At 35.7% G+C, this 21,342-nt stretch overlaps 1 protein-coding gene across 1 annotated transcript in view; it reads left to right on the forward strand.

Moving 5' to 3' along the window:
- The window catches only part of LOC140152542 (uncharacterized), a 72,499-nt gene that overhangs the window by 35,389 nt on the left and 15,768 nt on the right, over positions 1-21,342 (forward strand). The window contains exons 5-7 of the mRNA XM_072174923.1: positions 15,513-15,632; positions 16,490-16,640; positions 17,126-17,271. Coding sequence (XP_072031024.1) covers positions 15,513-15,632; positions 16,490-16,640; positions 17,126-17,271 — 417 coding nt within the window. The remainder of the gene's footprint in view (positions 1-15,512; positions 15,633-16,489; positions 16,641-17,125; positions 17,272-21,342) is intronic.

The following is a 21,342-nucleotide window of genomic DNA, read 5'->3' on the forward strand; positions in this document are numbered from 1 at the left end:
TAGGAAGATTACATAATTGTTCAATAACATATTCAACAGTCACTGGAATTATATCAAAGGAGAGATCATTGGAAGAATCATTAACATTATTATCAATATTTCTACAAGCATCATGAATATCAACAGGACCAAGTTTGGCAGCAAGATTAGATCCAACACATGTGAAGAACTTGTTTAATTCATTTGAAATGAGCTTTGGATCTGTTATATCCCTATCTTCATTTCGAATACAATTTATTTTAGAATATGATTTTCTAGAAGGAACAATATAACGCAGCTGTTTCCATGTTTTCTTTGTATTACCTTTACAAGCAGCAAGAGAGTCTGTAAGATATGTGCGCTTACTTTTCCTAATTGCACTAGTAACTTTATTTTTTAGACAACGAAAATTGGCCCAATCCATAGAATTATTAGACTTTACTGCTTTTAACTTAGCCATGTCACGCTTATTCATCAATTCACTAATTTCGGGTGTTAACCATGGGCTTAAATTTTGTCTAACTCTTCTCTGCTTCAGAGGTGCATGGTTATTTGCAACATTCAGAAAAATACACTCAAATTCATCTAAAGCTAAGTCAGCATCAGCAGCCTCATATACTGAGGCCCAGGAAACACTACTGAGCTGATTTACAAAAGAATACATGTTAAAGTTTTTATATGATCTAGATTTGACAAATTTATGACCTTGACTGACATTTTTATCTTTGCCTCTTATACCATAGATAAGTGAATGGTCACTAATACCATTATGAACTACTCCAGAATGAGTCACCTTACTAGCATTAGATGTATAAATATGATCAATAAGGGTTTTAGACTTTGGAGTGATTCTAGTGGCCTCTTTAATCAATTGACTTAAATCATATGAAGAGCACATCTCAATTAACCTCTTTGTATAACAATGGGGATCATCAGAGATCAGATCACAATTGAGGTCTCCCATGAGGAAATAGTCCTTATCCTCAGAATCAACTTGAGAAATAATATTATCAATGTGATTAAAGAGCTCAATAGACGTGTTTGGCACTCTATACCAGTAAATAATAACATAAGGTTTACAATGCTGTGGCATAATTTCAAGACAAATAATTTCAAGTTCACTATGTGTGAGATCGTGGCGAATATTATAATTTATACAATTCTTAACATAAACAGCCACTCCACCGCCACTTCTGTATCGATCTGCACGATAAATTGAGAAATCATTAAGTGAAATTTCATTATCAGAAAAAGTATAATCTAAACGAGTTTCACAGACACCGATTATATCAACATTATTTTTGAATGCAAAATGACGGATCTCATCAATATACTTTGGCAGACTGCAGATGTTGAGGTGAATTATTTTAGTACCTTTCACATCAGGAATATGTCTCATATTAGAATTAAACTCATTGACATTAATAACATTTTCACAAGAATTACTTAGCGATGTGTTTGGTATACAAAGATTAGAAGTATTGCTACTGTAAGATGACATACTGTCAATTGAAGTATCAACATTACTTAAAACATTACTTTCATCAGTATTATGATCATGAGTTGATAAATTAGTCTTGGTACTAGAGCAAGTATAATCAGAAAAAGTAAATGTACCAACATTATTTTGAAAAGACATGCTAGCTTTATCAACATCATAGGATTTAAAATCAGAAGTACCATGATTGTGACAGTCAATATTTGAAACATTTTCAACAGTACCATTAGCATTATCTCACCATGGTTCATTATAATGAAAACAAAGAACTAAAGTGAATTTAACCATTAGCATTAGAATACAGAGCCTTTAATTGAATTGCCCAACCAACCATGTTTTACATACTGATAGATGTGCAGTATCATGCAATGGATATTATCCATTATAGCCTTCATGTGGATAAAAATCATTCAGGGTTGATTTTACCGATCAATTTAATGCACATTAAGTAATTGGTTAGTTACTGCCTGGCTATTTACAGGCATGAAGTGTCAATATGTGCAGGCATTAATGCATTGTTTTTGGGTAGTAATGAGTTGTCAAATAATTATGCTCATCTGATCGAGGTGATTTAATATGTTTATTGTGTAATGTGTTGATAATAACATTAGCAATCCAAATGTAGCTCATGCATGAATGATAGTCAAATAGTACAGATCATGTCTCAGATGTATAATATCTATGACACTTACAATACACTGTTTTATAGAACAGATTTTCAACTCTTTGGTTCGGAAGACAGTGGTGACACTGGTATTTTTTTGAGGAGGGGTGGGGCAACAATTGGTTAAATTTGCCTTAGGTATTACATGTTTGGCCAAAAAGTTGTTTTTTTAATTTCTTATTTTGACAGGGGGGAAAGCCTAAGGTTGGGAAGGGGGCATATATATATGTACTATGGTACCATTATTTTCTCATTACATGCATCACATCATTTCCTACTTCTTATATGGGGCATTCCCCCACTTATTCATCTGAAATTTTTTTAAATCTCTCACATGCCCTCAGAACAAAGTAAACCACTAAAATTGCCACATGTTTCATGAATGTCACATTTTCCCCTCTGAAAGAAATTCTTCCTCAATTTAATTAGGTTTAATTAATATAAATCTGGCACTGCCACTGGTGATTATATATCATATGACAGAATGACTTGTGTACTGCATCAAGACCAGTTCATATCAACTGGCTTGTGTACATGTAATTAGAAATTGAATTGAGCCTACACTGCTTCTGTGCAGGTTCGGCAGTACAGGTTTAAATATTAAATGGGTGCTCAAATTTATTGTTACAAGGATTAAGGGGGTACTACACCCATTGGATTTTTTTTGCGGGTTTTCTGCATTTTGTGGAGAAATGAGAAAAAAAAATTGGTCAAAGTGGTATGCAAAATGAAGGGGCAAATCTTCTCGTTCTATTGGTGGCATCGGTATCAATGTAGCTTACATGCTTTTAAAGGTAGAAGCTCGGAAGAGGTACATAGACCTCGATTCACAAAATCGAGTTTCTTTAGAATTTCAGAATTGATACCGTTAATCAAATCACACACACTTGTTAAGCATTTGTGACAGACGTTAAAAGTATCAAAATTATTTTTTGGGGGAAATTAATTAATTATGCACAGCTTTGAAAACATTAATATGCATCAATTTCATGTTATCAATGAAATTAAACTTATTTCCCCCCTTCTAGTTGACAATGATATGCAAAATTTGTGTTCGCAAGGCAGCATATTTGTTTCAGGTTTGATAAGGTTAAAATTAAAGAACAGTCAATGCCTTGGTTTTCAGTATTAGGTGAATTTTTGCTCAGTTTTCTGAGGAAATACGGAAGCTTACAAAACATGATTTATAATGCATTTGTAATGTGAATCGGTATGTTCACAATGATAATAGCTAAATGGGACACCCAACTAGTTCACGTGTAGTAACAGTTTAAGTCACTTACCTGTACCGCATGCTGAAATCATTCCACTTTAAGAAAATCCAGGATAAATCCAGTATAAATCCATGAAACTCACTGTATTCGCTTGCGAAAGACTCCCGCATACATTTTTGTACAGACGCCATGATTTGGTTTTTCTAGCGGTGGGCGATTCGATACCATTTTGGTATCGGCTATTTTCGATAAAATACTTTTATTTTTATGGAACGTAGGCCTATTGAAAACAAAAATAATTATTCAAAATTGAAAACAAATATTTAAAAAAATCTTTCATTCTCTATTAGCGACTTCAGGTAGCGAATAAATTGTGTGTGGTAGGCCTATAGGGACCGTCGACCGTTCTACAAACACTTGCTGGGGGGCTGAAGCAAAAAAAAAAAAAAAATTCATCACGAAAATTTTTCGGGGCCCCCTTTAGCCTACAGACCTCCTATCATTCACATTTTAAAAGTGTATAGAAACTAGTTTACGCTAGGAATCCTCATTTCATACAATTTTTGAACAATGTTTCACACCCAAGTTTTCGTGTTCTTGAGCATTGTAAAGTTGCAATGTTCGAATCCAATCAAAGTAGGCCTAATTGCAAATCTTTTACAAAATATTTTACAAACACCACGGTTATATGTTATGAAAGATTTGAAACTATAGCCAATGTATTGGTTTTGTTTAATGTTTACAATTAATTTCAACACAAAAATTGTGTTAATAATGTTTTAAACTTAAATTGTCAACAGAAAGAGTCAGCTGATCATCAGGTTTTATGTCTTCTTTTTAACAAGAGTGGAAACAAAGGAACCCGAAGAATGTGCAAAGTTATTGACTTCGCTAGCATCTTAAATTTAAACTCTGAGTCAAAAATAAGCTTTGTTTCATTAATTAAAAAGAAAGTTGTAAAGTTGTTGTATCTTGTTGGTAAAGTGAAGTTTGCTACTGGTTTTATTATTACCTGTGTTGCGATTCAAATCCCACAAAGAGTAAGTAAGTTCGGTATTCAATGTGGTAGGCCTTCGTACCCCCCCCCATCCCCCACATAGGCCTACACATTGACTCAATTACGCCCCCCCCCCAAATAAAGAGAAGAGAAGGGGAAGAAAGGAGAAAAAGAGAAGAGAAAATGGAGGAAAGGAGGAGAGAAACTAAATTGCACGTAATTGAGTAGGCCCATGTGTAAATAACCGCACAGTCGGGACGATTGGAAGTAGGTCCTATATAGGCCTCACGATTATTTTAGGCATCAGTTGCTTGAAGGCGGGTCCTCGTCCTAAAAGCATGTGAAAATTACTGCGGTCCGCCGATATGCAGGGCCCTCACATTTTGCCACCAAAGTCAGTATTAAGACGGACTCCATACCGACTTCATCGATTTATGCATGCTTTAGTAATTGCCAATCTCAAGTTTTGCAAATTGAGTTCGGGCCCTTTTTTCTGTTTAAAGCAATTAATTCAAATTGGCTTCAATTTGACCTTCATTTTGCAAATTTTTCAAACTTCTCAGGGGGGAACATCCCCCTCAGACTCCCCCTTGCGTAGTGTATAAACATATGACCATTTTCGCTCTTCTTCCAACATTTGCAAATTTAAGCCCTATGTTAACACAATTTGCGGTATAGGCTTACAGGGAAAACTTGTCCAAGGAAGGTTTCATGGACCATCATTTAACAAATTTGCGGCTTTTTTAAACTAAAATTTTACACACTAGTTCCAAAATGGTCCACCAAAACACTTCAATTTTCTTCATTTTCGATATACAAGTGGCCATTTTCGCTTCTTCTTTCGCCGATTTATGTTTAAAACAATTTATAGGCCTACGACACTAGGGAAACTTGTCCAAGAAAGGCTTCATGAACCGCACCATTTCACAAATTTTCGGCCGCCAAACTAAAATTTTACACTAGTAATAGTGCCAAAATTGTCCACCAAATCGCTTCAATTAGATCTTCATTTTGCACAAGTTTCTTACTTCTGAGGGGAACATCCTCCTCAGACAACCTCCTGTGTCGCATAGCGCGCTCCATGACCATTTTTTTCAATTTTATTTTATTTTTTTCTAAAAATTCGGCCCCCACCCCCTGACTGCTCTAGATCGACATTCGGTACCAAAAGCTGGTATCGCCCATCCCTATGGAAATTGACATCAAAGACCAGGCGGTGACGGAAGCGATATCGCCAATTTTGAGGTAGCCATAAGATTAACACATAATCATGAAATCGTCACAAACAATTCTAAATTTGGTATGTGGTGTCAAAGCAAAATTATCTTAGTCCAAAACCGCCGGAATGCGACAAAGTACCCCACTGCAAGTATGATAATTTTCTATTTGTAATTGCTAACCGTGTATTTTGAATGGGGCTGTCAGTGTATCTCGCCAGCCTCGACGTCACATGTTGCGCTTCCTCGCCGCCTGTCACAGACGTAAAAAAGTGGATCGCTAAAAAAATAAGCGTCCTTACCAACCAGTCAACTTTGAGACAAATGGGTGAAAGAGGACACTTTTACGAAGTTTTTTCATAATTATTTTTATTTCACATGATCCGTGCATATATCGCCTAGCTATAAATGAAAAAATATTTTTTAGACCAATCAAACCAATATATGGGTGTAGTACGGCCTTAAGCATTGCTGAAGGCAAGGATGGGTAATGGTAGTAAATTGCACAAAGTAAACAATGTTGTCTCTTAGAAGATCACATTCATAAATGTCATTAGGTTCATAAATATGCAGCATGGTATACTCCTGACACAAAATGTATCTACTTAGTTTTATAAGCTGCCTAAAAGCCCGCCTTTGAATATAGGTCATGCAATAAAATAAAAATCCAAAATGCATTTCTTTACGAAAGATGTGTTCTTTAATTTGACACCTCATTTGTGAAAATTTAGCTAAAACGACAAAGACCCTGGGCCAGAAAGTCTGTTTTCACCCAAATCAAAAGTGACACTTGATGAGATTGTCAAGAGAATATTGCGGCACAGCTATCCGGGTAAAATGCTTGCATACATGCATGAAGCACACTTTCTATGGTGTACGGTGCCCATTGCAATGTTATCTAGTGTCACTTTTGGTTTAGACGATAACAGACTTTCTGGCCCGAGATTTTTTTTTTTTTTACAATTTTAAGCTGACATTGTTCGTAACAAAATGTATCTCTGATATTTGCTTTATTTCATGACTTACGAACAATGGAGGCTTATAATAAACTGGAGTACACACTGTAGTTACTTTTTGTGTCAGGTGTACAATTCTGCAACTAAAGAATACCTGACAGTGTTGTTGAGTCTTTCTTCCCTTTGTTAAAAGTGTAGACATGATGCTGTTTTATGCATGTGAATTTAGTTCTATCTAGACATAAATGTGTGATGAAAGAAAACAGATGTTACATTAGTGAAGACTATTAAATGTTTTTCAAAGAGTGAAGAACTAATGATGTAGATTGTGTAACCAAATTGTGTTTATTCAATACTACTTGGCACACAATACTGGTGAAAGTGTTTTGCTGTCTACTGAAGATAGTGTATTATATAATGTTTTAAAGAAATTTTGCTCTTTCATCACTATGCCAAAAAACATTATCCATGTACCAATTTTAAGGATACAGTCATTTTGAGTACATTGTGAGCATAACACTTGATGTGTGTATGTGTTTGTTTGTATGAGAAGAAGAAACAAACATCTCAAATGTCATTGTTAACCTTTATACGGTAATAACTAATAATATGCATTAGTTAAGCACAAAATGCAATCCACTATTTTCAATACAGCCTTTTAAATATGGTGTAATACTGACAGTATTGTATGCATGCTGTCTACTGAAGATAGTACATGTTAAGAAATTTAGCACTGGCATGACTATGATTAGATTTATTATGTTTATACAGCTTCAAGTCTAGATTACCTACCAGGACTTAAAGGTATATGGTCAAATGATTTATTGGATGATTAAAAAATATTATGACTGACAGCACATGATTGTTTTTATTTTCCTTTAAGCAGGCATACTTGGCAAGGGGTTGTATAAAATCTTGAAATATTTTTGTCAATGTTTCAAAGCTCCTGAAATTCATGAAAAAGCAAGACAAAATTATTTTGTAAAATAGGTTTTTTTAGGGGGGATGGCAGGAAGTTTGATGGGAGTGTATAAATCCTTCAGGGAGGGAGGAGGTTAAAAATGTCTATTATGTTTTTAAGAAATTACTACACCCTTGTGGTAAATTGTGACTATTTTTGCATTTTTCTCAAAAAATAATAACACACTGGTAAAAAAAGTTATGTATATTATTGGGGCAAGGAATCCAATTACTACACTGAAATTTCAGTGACTCAAGACAAGCGGTTCAGTATATATGATAGGAAATAAGGTACATCCTAGCGGTACCTTATTTCTTATCATAAATAACAAACCGCTTGTCTTGGGTTACTGAAATTCCAGTGTAGTAATTTGATTCCTTGCCCCTATAATATACATAACTTTTGTTACCACTGTGTTATTAGTTTTGAGAAAATGCAAAAATAGACACAAATTTATCGAGGGGTGTAGTACCCCTTAAAACATCAATAATTTGACCCTCTTCTTGTTTCGTTACTGGGTGGGAAGGGAGGGGTCAGCTATGAAACTAAACTAATTATTTTTATCTAGATGATATCAATATTTTGTGTTGTTCCTTAAAGAAGATGAAAAACAGCAATGAGCTCAGAATCATATATATGCAGTATGTCGGAGTTAATATCTTGCTTCAATGCACATTCTTAACAATGGAGAGAGCAAGATGTAATGATATATCAGCATGGAGGCATTTCAGTGTAATTTATTACCAATTGGACATTTATGCACAGGCACCTCAGGAGGAAATATTTTATAGCGTAGGAATTTGTACGATTAAGTCGAAGCGCAAGAAAATGAAAATGAAAAAAAAAATCAAAATAATATAAGTATTGATTGAAGAATTGTTGAGAGCGATTGTGTGTCTGTAATTTTTGAAAAGGCACCTCCATCTTTTCAAGGTGTTGAATCGATTTTATGCAATCACTCGTCCTGGAAAAATATGATCACATTTGAATTACGGCTGCTGTGATGCAACACCCATGACATCTAACAACCTAAATAATTGATGCATTTTGCTTATGATGCGCAGAGTTTAATAAAATGTGAGAAATAAATTAACTGCTTTTGTATATTAAGGTTATACACAATTTTGCCATTTTCAGAAGCAAAATGGGATGCACGTAGCCCCCTTTAAACTGATCTATTTCTGGAAATAAATATCGGAGAGAAAAACGCAAACTACGCCTAAAAGCTGAAAGTGTAAGGGTCATTATTATGCTTGAATTTTCCACTTGGCTCAAATTAAAATGTACTTTTCAAACATTTCAAATTTTTTTCAATATCCGGAGCATCAAGATTTTTGGGAACACGGCCATAATTTCTCATTGGAAGTGGCGATTTTGTTGGGAACTTCGACGCACATTACAAACAAGTCAATAAAAGAATGTGCATATTCATTCTTGATATTGGTTGTCTTGATTTTGTATGTGGCCATGCGTTTTGAACTGGGCCCATATATAGGTGGAGTTGTGACATCTGCGCAGCACAAATGACATCATCTGTTTAATTTTCTCTATAATTATGCAAGATATACAGCTAAATTTGGTATTAAATTAAAGCACTCATGCAGGGCCAGAGGATAGAAGTGATAACACATGTAAAAAATTTATTATGTTCTGTTAATTACTTGTTCATTAACGAAGCTCCAGGGCGGAGGAGGATCTGGCGCAGGAGGATCTGGCGCAGCAAAATTGGCATCTGTGGTGTAACTAAGTTAAATCATGTTCATATTAGGATTTATTGCATTTGAGTACATAAACTGTGGCTATTTACTAAAACTAATCAGATTTTGATCATTTGGATGTTTGTTAATGAGTGTTAATTACCTTAATTAAAGAATTATTTTTAAATTACAGGCCTACGTTGCATTGGTAGAACTATGACTGTACGTCAAGTACTTTGACCAGGACGGTCATAGTTTTGCAGTCAAGGCATCAAATTGATTCATAGATTCTGAAACTGAACCTCATACATGTATATTTAGCCTAATCAAGCCAATTAAAAAGCATTTGCATATATTACTGACAAACTTGGTTATGACTTGAACAGATAAAAAAACCCAAGAGAAACTAGGCCTATTTGTCGCGATGTCCGAGTGAATGCAAGTGATGATATGGATGATGGCTTGAGGGGGTGTCAGAGGACTCTGCAGATCAAACAGAAACCGATTCAAATGTGACACAGGTTATACCAGTTTGATTGTTAAGGACCTACATGTAGCTGTCACTGCAATTCAACCATCATCTGATGCTATATTCCTATTTCTTGCTTCATGTCATCAGATGGCATGGTTCCTCTTGAAAACAATTATATGCAGTCAGATTTTGGTCATACATGTAATTAAAATATGTATAGCACTCAGGTACAAAGGTTGTTAAAGGAAAAAGGAAGGTTTGCTAAGGAAGAGAGGAGGCCATAGTACCACAGAAGTGTGTTTTAAAATATTGTGGTATCAGTCTTCAGCAGACCGGGAAAAATAAGAGGACCATGAAGACATTATGTGTACAAGTGCATTATAAATCTGGACAATGAACATGACCATCATTACTGCTTGCTTGTTAACAACCCCTGTTTCAGTACAAAAAATGTAAATTTTGTTTTTAGCAATGGTTTGAATTGTTTTGTATAGTTAGTATAACTCTTCTGTAAAGTTGTACAAATTTGTACAAAAAATGGAGAATTTTCACTGAAGTCAACGCATTTGTATACAACGAGATAATGCAGTTTATTACGAGGAATTAATACCTATTTTAGTATGTTTGCTGCTTTTGTATGCCTTATCAAATTGAATTAGACCATTTAATACATGTCTGGTGTCCTCAAGGGTGAGTTACAGTAAGAACATGGCAAGGTAAAATTTTCTGTTAAAAAAATTAAATCGGTTGGGTCATTTTTCTAGCCCCGCGCAAAATATGGTAAACATTGCGGAGGTATAGAAAGTAATATATGCTTGGAAAGCTCTGACTGTGAGGAATTCAAATCTGCAATAATTAATCTTGTAGGGTATGCAGCATTTCTTCAAAAAAAATTTTTCCAATAGTATTTTTTTCATGAATTTTGGAGGTTCTCAAATTCATAACCTTTTAGGGGTACACCCTATGTTAATTTTAAGTGCATTTTTGAACTCCTCAGGCAATTTGCTTCCAGAAAATGTATACTTTTGTGGGGTTAATGCATAGTTTGAAAAAGTTATAGCCATTGAAACGAAAATACACGCGATTTGCGCAAACTTTAAGTGTGTCACACGAAATGGGCCCAACTTAAAACGTGTGGCCATGTAAGCTTAAAATGTTGGCCGAATTTGAAGTAAAATGGCCTCCACTTGTATGTCGTTTTGTAACCAGTAATAATAATTCCGTGCACGATTTCATAGACAAAATTCTGACCTACATTATTTCTATAAACCCTCTTCTGCATGCAGGTGCTATTTAAATTTTTATTTCGATAGCAGAAAATTGAGATATTTGCTATTTTTCCGACTCGCTGCTGCCAAATTGTCTAGTTTCGCGATAAAAAGATACAGCGAAATCAATTTTTTTTTCAACCATTTCACCTCGTTTGACTTGTGCTTTGAAGTCCAAACTTCAAAATTGATAGAGTGATTCTATATTTCAAGCTGCCTCATACTGTGTTTTTCTTACCTCTGATTGTCGCTGCTCAAGGCCAAAATTCGAAATTTTTTTGGCCAGAAGTGACACTCTCATTTTTTTTCCAAACACGTTGTTTACGTACTACATGTTGCGACGGGCTGTATTTGCCCAATTCCTTTAGTCACAAAGTGCTGTTGCCGAGTTTGGATTTTACAATATTTAGGTATTTTCTAGCTTAAAATCTAGCGCCAATGAACCTGGTGCATAGGGAGGTGAAAATGGGGGGGGGTAGTTAGGGCGAATAAAATGTGCACATTTTCATGCTTGCTGCGCTTGCAACAGGTAGATATTTAGAAATCCATTTAAGGTATGGGTATGGGTATGGAAATTGGGGATCCCAAAAAATTGGCATATGCCTATATAGGCCTATAGGCTATAGGCCTATGCAAAGGGGGTGGGGCATTTTTTTTTTTTTTTTGGGAGGGGGCCACAAAAGTTTGGCAGTCCAGGGGGGTGCGGACAAGCGATTTTTGGCTGGCAGGAGACGGGAGGCAATTTTTAGCGAGTCGCTTGGAAATTTTGGCTTATAATTCAATACCGGTACTGATTGCACAGCCTTTCGAGAAAGCAATTTTTTGGCAAGCCGGGGCCGGGGGAGGGAATAAATTTTGGCAGGTCGAAAGGGAGGAAGAATGACTTTACCTAACACACATTAAAGGGGCATTTAGTGATCCACAGCCTCATACAACCCCATAGGCCTCGTCCTTTCTCACAAGTTAAGATTTTTATACCAGTCATCCCGCTCGGCTCTGGCCACATGTTTAGGCATTTTCACGCAGATCAATTCATTAAGCAATGGAAAATATTTCCAAATTTGAATTTCGTTTTAAAAGCCTACTCCCCATTAAAAAAACCCACTAATTTTGGGGGATTAAAAAAGTTCTGTAAAATGAAACAAAAGGCTGCCTCAATCCTAATTATTCATTTAATAGGCCAGGCCTTCATTTCTGAAATAGCGGGAGCTCAGTTAGTCACTCTCCTATGTGTAGGCCTACTGAGGAGCTTGACAAGGAGCTCAATTATATAATATCAATATTAAACCATAGGATTTTCAAGAAGTGAGCAGCTCAATAAATGCCATTGGTAAAATTATTAGGCCTCACGATTTTTATATTTTATTTGACTGTGATCCGTTTTTCTATAGGCTATATACATGCCTACACTGTAGGTATAGGCCTACCTTTAAAATTTCTAAAATTGGCGGAATTGAATAAGCTCTAACTTTCTCATACGTCCAGCATAACCAAGGGCAACTGGGGGGGGGTGGGGGTGGGGGGGGGTGGGAACGCCCCCTAGCTATGGCCATACCCGTGAGTGGCGGAACCAGATTTTTTTTTTTTTCAAGGCATGGGGCCGGGGAAGTGAATTTGAGACGGGGCACTTGGAAATCATTGCACTAAATTGCCGCAAAAAAAAGTGGAAAATTACATAATTGTGGGGATTTTGCCTAAAAACTGGATGGGAAAGAAAAAAATATTGGGGAAATACTGCCCCCAGCGGCGCCACTGCATATCCATCCATGATGCTAGAATGACGGAAGTTCTGGCGCTGAAATTCAATTTCAATATCACGAGTTTTATCAGGATTTTACCAAGGGAAGGCGATAGGTGTAGGATTTTGCTGATATACCAGGCAATCCGAGAAAGGAACTGAGGTGTGGCTAAATAAGGGAGTGTTCATTATAAATATTTCCCATTATCATACTTTTGACGCCGAGAGCATAATTATTTGAAGCGTACATCGTGTCAGTCACATGGTCACATTATTTTCTGTTGAAAGAGAAACGCACATGTCTCTGATTTAATAGCTCGGGGATTAGCTACTGCGCGCTGCGTGCTGGTCTGTTGTTGTCGAGTGGAAATGGGAAATTTATGAATGAACTTCCGCAACTTTGCAACATCATCACGCACCTGCGTAGCTGGGATTTTTTCCAAGAGGGGCAAGACTGTAGGCCCTATGGGGCGGGGCCCAAATCCACCAAATTTCCCACTGGGGGCGGGGGCCCAAATAGACAATTGTTGCCAGGCTTATCATAATCGTATATGGTAGGCCTATTGAGCTGTATTGCATATCGCTTTGGGGTAGTCTCTTCAAATCATTTGTACCGCTGGGGATCAAAGTCATCCAAATTTGGCCTAATTTGACGCTTTTTTAAGGGCACTTTTGCCAAAATGCACCCTAAACCCACCCATCATAGTCGTTGAAAAGGTAGGCCTACCCCAAAACTGTGGCACATGACCCGAGGGAGAGACCTCCAGCGGGTAAAAACACACCTCTAAGCGGGACCAGATTTACAATTTAAAATAGGCCTACATTTTGGAAGCCAGTCATCACGACAAAAGCGGGCCATGGCAGTGTTAATGGTATTAACACTTTGATTTTAGGCTTAAATAACGAGTGTAGGCCTATAAATTGCAAATTTGCACGCACCCGGGGGAACCTTCTCAAGCTGGTTTGGGTAAGGATGCGAGGCTGTGACTCTGAAAAACTAGGAATGCGATTTTAAACCAAATTTGAAGAAAACAGACCCAAAATTGTATCAACTTTTGGACTGAAAGTTTTCGCAAATTTTTACTTTTCGAGAAAATTATTGAAAAATACCCTTCTTGAACCTAATTTTCATGACACTGAGGGTCAATAAAATCATGTCTAAAAATACAACAGAGTCTAAACTAAATGGCGAAAATGCACCCCAAATCTGCAGCACATCCCCACGACACATTTCACCTTATAGATTTTGAAAATTGTCGCAATAAAATAGGCCCGAACTTATCCCAAATTATCCCCGAAAAACCATTTTTTGCAGGTGAGGTTGGAGTCTTATTATTTTTATTCTCAGAGAGGATAGGGGTTGATATTTTTAGCAGGGTACAATTTGTCTTGTTTTTGTTTTGTTTTTTGACGTTGAAGTTCCAGATTCTTTCTTTTTATATATTATTATTCATTTATTTATTTATACCCCGGGATTTATACCCTGTACGTGGGGAAAAGTACACACGGCAGCTACAGAGAAACCACGAAAAACTCCTGTGAAGTGCATGAAAATGCCCCGAAAATGTGCCAACCGAAACACCCGAACAGGAAGATAAAATAAAAAAACAAAAACAAAAACCCAGGAAATTTCCCGAAATAAGTTCCAAATTCTTTGTCCCCCACTAAAATATATTATGAACACTCCCTTATGAAGTCTGCCCTCTTCCGGCTATTCTGGTAGTAGGCGTTGACAATTACCTTCATATTTTTGAAGCATGTTTGAACCCGATTTGTTCTCTATTCACATTTTTAATGTTGCAAGTAACATTTCAAGACCTCTATTTGTGACAGGTATTTAATTATCTTGCTAGAGATGTGCCTAAAGTTGAAATTCAATATTTCGGATCGCAGATCCGAGAGATATATATCAGTTTAACACCATGGATCATATGGGCGTCTTATATGAACGATTACGATAGCTAAGCAAAAATGGCTGGGATACAGGTTGTATAAATACGACATGAATATTCATGAACTATACAGATTCCATTCTTCTCTAATAATAAAGATGTCAATCACTCTCCTAGACGACAGTTGCTTGGCGCTTGTAAACAAATCGAATAATAGTGCTTGATAACAGCTAAGAAAATTAGGCTAAAAACACATTTTCACACATTTTTCCCGGATTTTTTAATTTCACATGATAAGTAGACATATTTTCTTACGTATAAGGTAATAATATATTTTTTCTGGAGGTAAAGCCCTTCAACACTTTGTTTAACCTTAATTCACCAAAATGACATATGCAGCATTTAAAAATGAATTGAATTACATTATGTATGGTGTACACAATGACCTTTTTAGCACAAAAATAAATGTCATTTATGCTTAAATTATATCACACGATGAAAGGATCTCAAGACCCCATTAGTGACAGCTTTAAGTGGATTTAATTTGTAGTTCATTTTAGCTTTTATTGGAATCCATTTAGGCTATAAAAGAATGAAATGATGAATTGTGTATTTCGCATCTAGACTTTGCTCAGAGTGCAGGGGGTATTCAGACCATGGGTTCCTCTGAACTGATTCAAATGTATTTTATTATCCTTGAATTTCCATCAGTCATGCTTAAAAATGCAAAAATAAATTAAATGGCACCATGCAAATTTTATCATCTGTCTCTATATAAATCTTTTTCTTCAAAACAAAAGGAGAGAGTGTGTCTGCTTTAAACATGCCAGTAAACAATTTCTTTGGTTCATAATCATATTTCACTTTGTACCATCAATGTTGAGGTTGTGTTGTCAATATAAAGATTTCTTTGTCATTAATCATTCAATTGTTTTTCATTGTGTTTATCTCTCCTCTAGTCTGCTGCTGCATTATTTGATATGGTGGAATTCTATGAATCGGCCATTAGGTTGATAGTGGCTGCTAACAGATCTATAGGAGCCAGGGGGTGGCAGGCAGCAGCTAGAATGCTTAAAAGGGTAAGGATTTAATTACGTTAAAACAAATCATTCAATAAGTCTGCAACATTTTTGCAGCCCAATATCAGTCAAAAGAAGTGTTTCTTTATAAAAAATGCTTTGGGGTTCAAGTAATTTTTCAGTTTTGATTTGAAAGTATTTTCATTGAGTCTTTATTAATGCAACAAGCTTGCATTAAGAGAGCAGGTGCAATGGCTAAGTACAATGTAATTGTAAGCTGATACTCCATTGAAAATGATGAGTTGAAATCTCTCAGCCTTAGTAAGATTCTTGTAATGTTTGTTTTCCGTCATGAGATATTTTGCTTTTGTGAGCTTGAATTCATGAATTTAAATTCGCTCTGCTTTAACATTTGAACAAATTTCACAAGATTGAAAGTCCCTAATTATTTGTGGATTTTTTTAAGTAAGCCCCTGCAAAATATTGTAATTCATGAAATAAAATTAGTTTTACGGTATACGCTATATTCAGCTCTGCTCTGCACTGTACTAAATTTTTCATGCTACAATGTACTTGAATTTGTATGCTGACATAATACATTGTAATAAATCAAAGGATTTATCAGTATCTAACATATGTGCTCATGAATCAACCCAAATCACTAAATTGTTTTTGTAGGAGGTTACTCTTTGCAACTTCTATAGCTCTGAACATAGTTTTGCATGTTTCTCCAATCTGAAATGCACAAATTATGGCCAAAAGAAATGTTGTGAGTCTGTGTCCCTCAAAAGGTGATCAATAAAGCCTTGTGAAAGTTCCTGCCATACTTTATTTTGCTTTGATGTCAAGTCATGTTGGACCAAAAAAAACCCCTATCAATCACATTGCATAACTTTGATAGTTTATTTTTTACACAGACATCATGCTTGGAATGTTTAGATGCCCGCAACACAAACTGGACAGAACACAGTATGCCGATGCTAGCCAGAGCCCTAAGGGCAGATATGAAGTTATCTGTTTTACACCTGGAAGGATGTAATTTGTCTGGTAGACCGCTATTTTTACTCAGTAAGTCAAGAATCAATCATAGTTATATCAATATCGTAACCTGTCATGTCAACTGAAGAGAACACATTATGCTGATTAGTGGGCAGGGTGCGGCGCAACTTTATAATCTGGACTCCTGTCATACATTCTCTTCATTATTTGGAGAAAGGTGCATACGTACAGAATTAAGTGCAGCTGGTGGGTGGTGTACCTTATTGTAAAACCCAACCCAGCATTCATTGCTCAGAATGATGGACCTGTATGACATGGCAGTTGATACTTCAACTAAAATTTGTATCTAAATGAAAAGAATGTTAATAATGATTTTGTAGTGTTTTGTGAATCATGTCCAGTTTTTTCACAAGTTCAACTTTTTTAGTCTGGTTTATATTGATACATGTAGGCTATAGCACTTTATAAATCTTCTGCATTGGGTAATTCCAATCAAACATGACTTCATGGATATCGGGTAATACCATTCTGTTCTTGATTATCTCTCCTCACAGTGGTTGCATTAAAGGTAAATGCATCAATACGAGACCTATTTTTAGCAGAGAATAGACTAGTGCCATCAGATGCCATACAGATAGGAGCGATGCTGAAGCACAACCGTGGATTGAGATTATTAGACCTGAGAAATAACCACTTACAGGTGAGTTAGCAGGCAGGCAGGTCAGGCAACAAGATCTTAATGCAATTAGACTAGTGTGTTGGGGTAAACTTGGATCATGGCTAGTAAAGCTAATCAGTGCAGAAATATTGGTTAAGTGCTTATTTTTGTGCTACGTTGAGCTCTGTTATAATGCACTGCCCATGTACTGTAAAAGTGGTACTTTTCACACATTTTATATTTTGCACTTTGCTGATTTTGAGCTAAGTTGATGCTTTTATATTCATGATTCTTAGTTTTCTTCATGGACCTATAATAGGTATAAAAGAAAACATTTGCACATTTTTATAGTAGCTGTGTTGAGTGCAAAAAGGGCAAAAATTTATGATCTGCAAAAATATTACAAAATACACATTAGGACAGGTGGAATTAGGACAGGTTGAAGTGTTACTCTTGCATGGATGATATGGATTATGGTCAAGGATGCAAGTTTTAAAAAATGTCCAGATAACGAGAAATGAAATTTTGGTAATTTGTAAATTGAGATTTCTTAATTACTGATGTCTGGGTTTCATTATTATGTTATTACCTTAGCAGTGTGATGTGCTGCCACCTGTCACGTGGACAATTAATTAAATTGGATGTGACTGCAGCATGTATATTCAGCTGTAATGTTATGTATTATAATATCACTCAACACAATTGAATATTATCATCTTTAAATTCACAATAAAATGAAGTGAACAGCACAATTGGTTGCAAGTAGAAACATAATATGTAAGGCAGATATGAAAATGTAGCACGGTGGGTACAAAGAATATTGATTGTGGTATGTACTGTATGTAACCTATTTTTTAAGGCATTTTCATTTCAGCACACACACATGAATAAAGGTTTTTAAAATAAACTATTTGATATTCTGTTGGCTGTTATAGGCTATCGAGACAGCTTGAAGAGTGGCAAATTTTTCATTTGCTTGCAAAACAGTTTATACAAAACTAAACAAGACCAAAATGTAAAAAAAAAACATACAATAGGATTTGTTTCCCAAGAAATGTCAAACATATGGCTTACTTATATTCAGTGTTCCTTATTTCATATCCATTCAAGGTCAACTGCATTGCAAGTTATTTTTAGGTGTTTTAGTTAGATTTAATTTAGTGTAGTAGTGCAAGAAAGATGTTAGTGTTTCATGGCTACCTTACAGTGGAATTCCTACATACAATCAAACATATGTAACAGAGCATTTGAAAAATTTGTCAGATGTTTGCTCATGAGTTTGTGACCATTGAGATTATTTGTAAAGTAGTTGAGTTGCTGAAGGAAGTAGGTCAAGAACCTCTACCCACATCACTTGGACCAAAGTTGTTAGGGCGTAACACTTGGGCTGTATTACAACTATTTTCATATATGCTCAAATGCTCTTATTTAGCTTTGTCATGTCAGTAACATTTCCCAACCTCGTGCTGTGTACTACATGTGCAACATGAAATATACAGGCCTCAAAATATGGTGGACCCTTGAGACAATGCCTTTAAAGGGGGCAAGCCCGGGATTTCTTGAAAGGCACCAACCTTTCGGACACAACATGCCTATCAACACCATAAGAAAGACCTACATGTACTGATGGAACTGCAAAAAGATGGCTTATTTCAAGGCTGGGAAATGGGTTATTCCAGATAAAAGCCATACACCCCATAATCTTAATTTTCCACAGGGAGTTTGAATTTCAAATGGGTTACCTGAATGGGTGACTCCATTTGACATACACACTCCCTGAGTTGGTGATTAAGGTCATGTCTTCTGTAGGGGGCGTATGGATATCAACTGGAATAGCCCAATGTACATACATTGTAGAGCAAAATGTAGGATTCACTATTGAATGGGAGTGGATGGCAATGTCCATTACCCTATTGAAACGAGTTTGACAAAAGGCAGCTTAAGATTCAGTTCATATCTGGCATATTGACCCCTCTTTATTTTCTTACACTGAATAAATTGTATACCTAAACCAGCCAAAAGGCATGTGACATTAGGGTCGACTGGTTCGTATGCTGCCTTTGTTACATTTTAAACGTCCTGACACTCTTGGTATTCCAGACTTGAAAAATTATACAACATCTAAGGCAGCTATTCATGATTTGACAAACATATGACACTATAATGCCACAGAGATTTGTGCAAGATGGAAAATATGATAAGATGTGAATAATAAAATACAGAATACTGGAGTAATGCACACACACAACTGGAATACCAATAGTATACATTGACACTGCAGTTGTACAGTATGATACGCATTGAAGTGTTCATCATTCAATTATGAAATAACAGCTTACACAGATGGTATTATTATGCCTCACTGACATGCATGGAATGAATTTGATTTGTACATCTTCCAAATCTCATCTTATTTTAAGAGGAGAATTTGTTAAGAAATAGAATCATACATGTAGCAGCTGAATAAAGTAATTGGTGGGATTTTCTCCAAATCGTAGCAAAAGTGCTCTTTTCATATTCAGTGTACGGGGGTGTAGTATATAAGGCTAAAAAGTAATGTGTCTGTTTCCTGTGGGTTTAAAATATGAAAAAAGAATGAAATTATTTTTGTAGTATGTGTTTTCCTTCAAATTTTGTGTCAGGATCTATGGTATTCTTCAGTTGCCAGTAGTTATGATCAAATTAGCTGCAAACTACATTTGTAGGTTGATGTGAAAACCACATAAGCGCCATTTCAAGTTAACCAAAGTGGTTCAACACAATGCCGAGTTGGCAATTCCAATTAATAAAAAAAAATTCAACAAATTGTCACTCACATGCAAAATATTGTGGATGTAAAATCTTAAATAAAGCCTGTGAAATTGAGAGATAAATCAAAGAATTCCATTGAAAAGATGGTAAAAGATCCACAAAGGTTCTTGAAAGGGGCATTGTGTGATTCACAGCCTCCAATTTTTATAGCAATAACAGATAGTTCTGGCTACATAATGTTACTGTGCAAGCAATTTCTTGCAAATTTATTCGCTTGGCAAAATTATCGTCAAATTTTCATTTACGTTATGATTAACAGAACAAACTTACGACATAGTGACCTATGGATCAATGTTATACACATGCATACATGTAACTCGTAAATGCAAAATCAGAATCAATTGAAATTTTGGGAATAAAAAAAGGATGGTACAATCAACGAAATTAATAGTTGGCACACCTTGATAATATATTGGAACTCTCCATTGCAGCTCTGATAGTTCAGTGAAATTAGTATAACTATGTTTGATGAGAAGTACAAACCTTCTCCTTTCCCCTTCCCTCCCCCATTCCCCCTCAATCAATGTTGGGAAGACTGGAGAGCCCAATGGAAAAAGTGCTGGGGGAGAGGGGTGGCGATTTACATTTAGTATGCCAGAGTGTGCCAACATTAATTTCCCTGATTGTAGGTTCACAAAATACCCCTTTATTAAAGTTATTTAAAATCAAAGAACATCAAAAATAGGCTAATGTAGATTATTTTAATCAAAACAACATTGAATTGGCCATAATTAAAGTTAAAAAAATGGTTTAAAACTTGATTTTTTTTTTCTGAAAAAAATCATGTGATTAAATCAACAAGAATTAAATCTAAGCAACCCTGCCACACAGTGTTTTTATGGAGGATCGTATGTGTGTAATGTAAACAATCACAATGAATTGATGAAATCAATTCCAAGTTAACAAATGATGTATCAGGGTTTTGTTTGTTTTGTTTGTTTCCTTTTCAAGGAAGCACAAAAAATGTTCAAAATTCAATTTTGATGGTACTTTTAACACAATGCAGTATTTATTTAAGTGTAATTTAAATTGTGTGAAAGTGAACATTGATTTTGCCTGATTGCACCACATTCTACACCTCAACCTAACTGATTATGGAGTTGTTGCAAACTGTCTTGGTTAAATTACATTTGCTGTGTGCTCAGAATGGTAGGTAAATAACGGCAACCATTTTACCCAAACAAGTCGCAGAGTCTGCTCAAGTTCAAACTTTCAAGGATTGTTTGTTTTTCACTTATACAAATATTTTCAAGCTAAAAATTTAAAACTTGGTATATAGATTGCAAAATTCAGTTTGAATAA

Source organism: Amphiura filiformis, chromosome 5 (assembly GCF_039555335.1).
Source record: "Amphiura filiformis chromosome 5, Afil_fr2py, whole genome shotgun sequence".
NCBI lineage: Eukaryota > Metazoa > Echinodermata > Ophiuroidea > Amphilepidida > Amphiuridae > Amphiura > Amphiura filiformis.